The 7,321-nt window shown below is 42.1% G+C and overlaps 1 protein-coding gene across 1 annotated transcript; it reads right to left on the bottom strand.

The window, feature by feature from the left end:
- Positions 1-1,920: 1,920 nt before the first annotated feature.
- LOC119286276 (vacuolar-sorting receptor 1-like) lies at positions 1,921-6,617 on the bottom strand. Its single transcript, XM_037565647.1, has 12 exons — positions 6,098-6,617; positions 5,039-5,728; positions 4,872-4,960; positions 4,713-4,782; positions 4,544-4,627; positions 4,362-4,438; positions 4,176-4,257; positions 3,902-3,984; positions 3,754-3,811; positions 3,445-3,573; positions 2,371-2,477; positions 1,921-2,271 (listed from the first exon to the last, which is right to left on the bottom strand). The coding sequence occupies exons 1-12, from the start codon at positions 6,408-6,410 to the stop codon at positions 2,173-2,175; spliced, it is 1,881 nt and encodes a 626-aa protein (XP_037421544.1). The 5' UTR covers positions 6,411-6,617; the 3' UTR covers positions 1,921-2,172.
- Between the last annotated feature and the right edge of the window lie 704 nt (positions 6,618-7,321).

Genomic DNA, 7,321 nt, shown 5'->3' with positions numbered 1-7,321 from the left:
TGAAAACATATCCCTGATAACTTCTGTGTGAAGAGCATGATAATTTACGCATCACACATCTGATAACTTATGTACTAACACTATGATAACTTTGGCGGGGGTGGGGGTTGTTGTAATTCATCCCCGATAACTTCTGTGTGAATAGCATGGTAATTATGCACCGTAGACCTGATAACTTTTGTGCAACACATTTGATAACTTTTGACCTGTGAAAACAAAGTTGAAGAAACATGTCTCCGATAATTTTTGTGTGAATAACATGGTAATTTACGCACCGCAGACCAGATAACTTGCGTACAACCACGGTGATAACTTTGATCCAATAACTCATGATTAAATAACATTATATTATATGCACAACTGACTTGATAACTTACTTAGTCTAGGTGTGATAACTTTTGACCGGAGGGGGGGCTTGTTGAAAAACACCCTTCGGCAACTCGTGTGTGAATAGCATGGGAATACACACACAACAGAGCTAATGACCCAGGCTTGATAACTTTTTAACCGAAAAAAGTTATCGAAACATACCAACATGAGATCTAGTTTGAAGGGCTCGTTGCAACAAATTTTTATGTGAAAATGATTTTTGTATCAGAGCGATTGTTTGAGTTACAAAACATTTTTTTATTTTTGAGTTCTGGTGGGATCCTCCATGACATTAGCATTTTTCATTTCGTGGGGCACATGAATGTGCTTTTGTGGAGAATGTTGAAGAAATCATTTTTTTATGCCCAGGTAATTTATGTGTAAATAACACGATAACTTACGCTCAACTAGCATGATAACTTGTCTTGCACATGCGTGGTAATTTTTTATCTGGAAAAGGTCATTGGAACATACCAACGTGAAATCTAGTTTCGAAATTCTCGTTTGATGAATATTTTATGTGAAAAACAATTTTTTGATCAAAGCGACGGTCTGAGCTATAAAACATTTTGAAATTTCGAAATAAGGAGAATCTAGAATGTCATCATAGTTTCGTCATCTAGTGCATATATGCATGTGCACATGGAAAGAAAAGCTGGAAGACCATCTTTTCGTACCCGGTAATTACTATGAAAACAGCTTGGTAATTTATATGTCGCAGTTGTGATAACTTACATAGTACATGTCTGGTAACTTTTTATCCGAAAAAAAGTCGTCGAAACATACCAACATGGGATCTAGTTTCGAAGGTCTCATCGCGACGAATCTTTTATATGAAAACAGTTTTTTGATCAGAGCGACGGTTTGAGCTAAAAAATATTTTGAATTTTAAAATTTGATGGAATCTTTGCTGATGTCAGCAATTCTATCCTACATGCATGCATGCATTTTTTAGGCATAAGTGCAGCATGTGCTTATTTTTTCATTCACGTCAGACACATTTAAAAAAAGAAAGGAGGTCTTCTAAACGAGAGAGATCGATGAAATATTGGAATCATGCGGATCTGTTACTAAAGACCGCACGGTAGGACGTTAGTCGCGTCCTTCTCTAATACTATAAGCTAGTAGGAGTGTTTTTTTTTCGCGGGGACTATAAGCTAGTACTGTACTACCTACAATTGGTGTCTGTGATAGCTCGTGGCTTTGTAAGCATAGCAAATATGTCCGTATGTTAGAAAAATAATCTATATTCCTAGCTGAGCAAATTTGATTTAAAACGATATTTTTGATACGCTCATGCTTCGATGTGGAGCTAACACCCCTTCCCATAAAACAGTTGAAAATATGCAGCTAGATGAATCAAACAACATAATTAAGCGAAAATTCTAAACGCCCTGACAAATACGGAGAGTTTACAGACTCCTTCGTTAACTAATCTCCCCCCCCCCCCCTCCTCTGATTATCAGGGGGTGTGGGGCCCCTCACACTTATTTCTCCCAATCATGTTATTCCAGCTAAGCCACCCCTAGCAAAGCTCATAATTAAGTGCACTTATCAGCAAGGTCTAAGGGGCTGATATGATTCGCCAATTCCGTGAAGTTATGTATGTAATGATTTTGAACTTTGGACTGTACGGTTTAAACATCCTCGCAACAAGCAACAAGGAGTCCGCTATGTCTTGGCACTGTGAGTGATTAATCTAGAAATTTACAGGATGTCTTAGTATGCTGTACAATAAGATCACTACAATCACACATGCCAGACAAAAAATGCTCGTTCCATAAGCCGCTCTGGCGTTGTTCTTCACATCTCAATATGGTGAGAATGACTGGGAATCTCTCCCTGGTTCTCCAGGGGCATGTACTGCGCCATGATGGCGCGGATCTCTGAATCCATGTACCTCTGCGTGCAGAGAAGCAAACCGAGAGTTAGATGGTACTGACCTAGATTTGATTTTATGAGTTGCTAATGAACATGTAAGAGGTTGTTCATATCGTGTACCCGGATCCAATACTTATACACTGCATATCCTGCGATTCCTACTGCCGCTAGGCCGAAGAAGACGACCCATAGGAAGTTCCAGCCTACCTGTGCTGCTGCACTCTTGCCTGAATAAGATGAAGAATGTCAATTCAGTGTAGTGCCACTCATGTCCAATGCTTAGACTTCACTTTATACGTTGCTATATCTGTGTACAATGGTGCTATCTTAGGAGTGCCCGGTAAGATAAATGCTGAGGTGGCAGACAAAGAAACGCCTTCTCTTAATTAAGAGCTGATCTCTTAGCAAAGATATCTGTCCCCACATATTTAGGTACATCTAGTTACTAGAGATAAGACTAAGAGATCATCATGTTTTTATTGGTATCTCTAGATTACGTGGCAGGTTTAAGATTAAACTGTCTTATCAAATCATTGTACATGCCCTTGGTGCGCCTCAAATAGATTAAGGTTTTGTTGTTGTGCTTTGCTTATTTCTGAAATTGCTCATTTTAAAGCTGGTGTGGCAAGTCCAGTGCTCTGGCAAACCAGAATGAGGTTTGGCATATTTTCTCATCAATAGTATCACATTTCATCACACCTATTATTCTATACTCCCTCCGTTCCAAAATAGATGACTCAACTTCGTACTAATTTTAATACAAAGTTAGTATGAAGTTGAGTCATCTATTTTGGAATGGAGGGAGTAGAACACAATAGTGTATCCCTTTGCAACTTGATGAAGAAGAAAGGAAGCTAGCCTGAAATCCAGGTATCCAAAAGCTGACTGAACCAATTTGGTTAGCCCACAAGTATGCAATTAATTTTTTATAAAGAAAATTTTATTTTATTTTTCGTGGGCTCTGTACCAAGTGGATAAGAACTAGCCATGGACAGGGGTGCGTGGAAGTTAGCTATCCACGTGCCAGAACCATGAGTTGGTTTCATGATCTTATGGGTTTCAGCTCTAGCCTACCCCAACTTGTTTGGGACTAAAGGCTTTGTTGTTGTTGTCTGTACCAAGTGGATGTATAGATCCCACAGCTATGCAATTACTGAAGCAATAACAAATTAGTCGTAAAAGAAATGTACATACTTATGCATGTGTCATGCTCCTTCATGTACAGCAAGCCTCCACTGCAGCCGCACTCATAACTTCCCCATGTGTTCTTGCAGTTGCATTCCTTGCACTGGCATGCAGTCCTTTCCTTGCATTCATCAATATCTGTCACAAAAGAGTCACATCAGCAGTTCAGCACCACATCTAATCAGCAATGTGACCAGCAATATACGATATGCTATGGCTGTGAAGCCAACCCTAAAGTACATATTCACATTCCTTTTAAACCCGCAAGTTTTGCAGTGTAAAGACTTACAATGGCCTAACGTTCAGTAATTGACTTACCTTCACATTTGTGGATTCCATCGCCTTTGAACCCATCCGGGCACTTACAGCCGTCAGCCTGTATGTAGTTAAGCACCAAGAATATGCTTTTAGGTCATTTTAGTAACACACTAAGAAGCAGTATGGAAAATTCCTACTGATAACTTACAGTACAAGCAGAGTATGTACGGCCATTCATGGTTTCTTTCCAACAGCCTCCATTGTTAATCTGACACCGCCCAGCTCCGGAAGCTAAAATAACAACAGCATAAGTTACTAATTAAGAGGTTATAAGGGTCTCCAATGCCATGATTTAGAAGCCAATGCCATGCAACGTTAAACGATTATTTGCAGGTGACACACACAGCTTGATCAGATTTTTATTTAACATAGTCAAAAAAGAAGGAAGAAAAGAAATATTCCTGATTCCTGGTACTATATACCTTCACAATGTGTGTAACCATCACCAACGAATTTTACACCTTCCACAACTGGACATTCACACACTTTTCCACGGAAAGTGTCCTGCATAACCACCAGCCAAGTATCATATGCGTAGGGTAAAACAGAAAAGGGAGAAATAAACTCAATGACCTATTCACAGAAAGAGATAACATCACTCGAGTTACCTTGCAAGCAGTGATGTTAGCAGCCTTGTCTTGCCAACAGCCACCATTGTTCTCCAAGCACTCGTTTGTTTGTATATCTACAATTTAACATAACATGAACAGTAGATGTTTAAGAGCAAGAGACAAGCAAGTCAATCCTTGAGCATAAATCGTGGGGAAGGTAGTGAAATCAATGTACCAACCTTCACTCAAGCAAACAGCTGGCTCGGTAGTTTCTCGAAATCCAGCACAAAGTGCTTTAAGAACTGCTGCTTTGTCAAGTTTCCCTGGTAAACAAAAATTCAGCTAAGCATACACAGAATCTCAAACCAAAAATAAATACTGGTAATTGTACAACTTCGAAGAGCACACCTCTGTATTGTCTATTGTTAATTACAAGAGTTGGTAAGATAGTGACATCACCACGAGAGCCCTTGCCAATCTACGCAAAATGGTAGAGGATGTTACATTCAAATCTGAGATCACCAATCATACGAATATGAATATAAAAGACTTCACAGAAGTACTAACCTGTGCATCTTGCTCAGCTTTCAAAATAGGGTTTTCTTCATCAGCATCTGGATCACCAATACATTTATCTATTGCTTTGTGATCAAGGCCTGGAAATTATAGACATATTCAGTACAATTATTGCACCGCAGAGTAGAAAGTAAGAAGGTATATGCAAACAAATGTACCAAGTGATTTGATAACTCCATCAGCACATTCCTTGGTGTACTTCTTTTCTTTCATTGGGCACCGAACTGCAAAATCAGTCACATAATCCCACCACAGCCAAGGTTTCTTGCTCTCCTTAGCAACTTTATAAACACAGACTTGTCGTAAATTTTGTACTACTACATCTTTCCCATCATACCCTTTGCTGAAATCCTGACCCGGATCAGGTGCACAATACCTCCCATGGTTGATACACTGGGATTTGCACTGCTTACTTAAAGTGTAGGCCTCCGGGCAATACCAGGTAATGTAATGCGGAGTGAACTGTGTGTATCCCTTCTTCTCAAGTACCTGGGCTGCTCCTTTAAAGCTCTTGACGAAATCAATCTGGCTATTACATTTTGGACCACATTCATCGTTACTGTTGGTCCAGAATTCATACTCAACACGCTCATCGGGGTGGGGCAGAGACTCCCTCCAATCCAAGTTCACATTAACCATGTCTCCGTTATCGATAGCTTTCTTGAGCCTATCACCGAAGCTTTTGGATATTAGCGCAGAGGGGATGGTGATGTTCTCTAAATATTCCACCCTTCCACTCTCTTCAGGCGTGTCCATCGTGATTAAAGGTTCATCCCTGTCATCGGCAACAAGGATCGCCACTGCACCTGCATTTTGCGCATTCCATGCCTTCTTTGCGAAGTAGCAATCTATATAGAACAACAAAACCATGTTGTGTAATCAGTCTTTAAAACAACATGTAGTGTAATCCAAATTAACCGTGTAGAATGTGACGTTGCAAAGCAAACAAGATGTCCAACAATAATTGGCTGAGAACAAACTCAGTAAAACAAGTCAGTGAGGGCCTTGGTCAAAGATTTGGTCGTTGTACCAAACTTGGTCAATGAATATTCAGCTTAATCACATCATCGCTTGGCAAGATGCAATAATTAACCCGGCCGTGGTTAAATAAAATGTGTGGGCCGAATTTCCATGCGCAGCCTCTCCAGTCCAGCCAATCGACACACACATGCAAAACTAGCAGCGGCAAAAACGAAGAAGCGGTTATGTTCCCTCACCTCCCCTGTCGACGAGCAGGAAGGTGGGCAGCGCCCCGGGCCTGGCCTTGAAGGAAACATCGAATTCATCGAACCCCTTGCAGGCCTTCCGGTTGGCCTTGGGGTAGGCCACGACGCCGACCATGGTGCCGCCGTACTGCGGTACGCCGAAGTTGCCGATGGCGCACTCGTAGGCGCCCTTGAGCGCCTCCGGCGCCGTCACCCTGAGGCTGTTCTTCTCCACAACGAACCGCGCGTCGCATCCGCGGCACCACAGGAGCGCCGCCGCCCACACCAGCGTTAGCAGCAGCGGCGGCGGCGGCGGGGACGCCATCGCGCGGGGGCAGAAACGGTGACTCAGGTGCGCTCTGATCGAGCGGTCTGTCCAAGCTCGCGATCCGCGGAACCCGGCACGCCGGAAGCAGCAGATTGGTCTGGGCGTGTGCAGTGTGTCTATGGCGGTGCTGCTGCTTGGATGGAGAGGAGTCGGGAAGTTGGGGAAGGCGACGGAGGTGGACGGCGAAGTCTCGCGAACACGTGAGGAACGTGTAGCGTTTTCTTCTTCTTTTTCGTTTGTATTATTTTTTGATTGAGGGGATTTTCCTCTTTTATTTTTACGCTTGAAGCACCCTCCCCTTTACTCATTTATAATCATCAATACATCGTTGACAAGAAGAAAATAACTCACAAAAAATTCTAAAAATTCCAAAAAAAATTGCACGGTCGATAATTTATTGCGGGAGGTCCGCTCCAATTTTTAGATTATTTAGACATCTGAGTAGCGCTCAGCAAAAAAGACAAATCGAATCAGAACAGTACATGAACAATAAACTTTTTTTTACAGACCCCAAATTTGCCTTTTTTGCCGAGAGTTGCTCAGATGTTCGAATGATCTGAAAATTAGAGTGGACCTCACGCATCAAATTATCTACCATGCAAAAAAATTGGATTTTTTGAAATTTTTTAGTATTTGTTTTGATTTTTTCTTCCTCGCGGGTGCAGATGAGCCTCGGATCAGAAATGGATATTCGCAAACCTTCGTGCCTTGTTTGGTTGACGAGGATCCCCGCTATTTCCCTAGGTCAAAGATCCACGGGACGAGTTAGCCCAAGGAGATTGACCGCGTCATTTCGACCGTGTCATTGAAGTGGTAACCCCGCACGACCTACGTCATTCCCATGGGGAGGAAAACCACGGCTCGAGCGAACGACACGTGTCGTCGACCAAGACCCAGCGCCACGCCTC

The sequence above is a fragment of the Triticum dicoccoides genome, chromosome 4A (genome assembly GCF_002162155.2).
Source record: "Triticum dicoccoides isolate Atlit2015 ecotype Zavitan chromosome 4A, WEW_v2.0, whole genome shotgun sequence".
NCBI classification, from domain to species: domain Eukaryota; kingdom Viridiplantae; phylum Streptophyta; class Magnoliopsida; order Poales; family Poaceae; genus Triticum; species Triticum dicoccoides.
The sequence above is the reverse complement of the archived record's forward strand: the minus strand, read 5'-3'. Positions and strand labels throughout refer to the sequence as shown.

What these genes read in the sequence shown, in the direction of transcription:
- LOC119286276 (XM_037565647.1), bottom strand. Translation starts at nt 6,410, where the DNA reads ATGGCGTCCCCGCCGCCGCCGCCGCTGCTGCTAACGCTGGTGTGGGCG. An exon ending in GTACATACTCTGCTTGTACT is followed by an intron (nt 3,812 to 3,901) that starts GTAAGTTATCAG and finishes AACTACATACAG; the next exon opens with GCTGACGGCTGTAAGTGCCC. An exon ending in TGGAATCCACAAATGTGAAG is followed by an intron (nt 3,574 to 3,753) that starts GTAAGTCAATTA and finishes CTTTTGTGACAG; the next exon opens with ATATTGATGAATGCAAGGAA.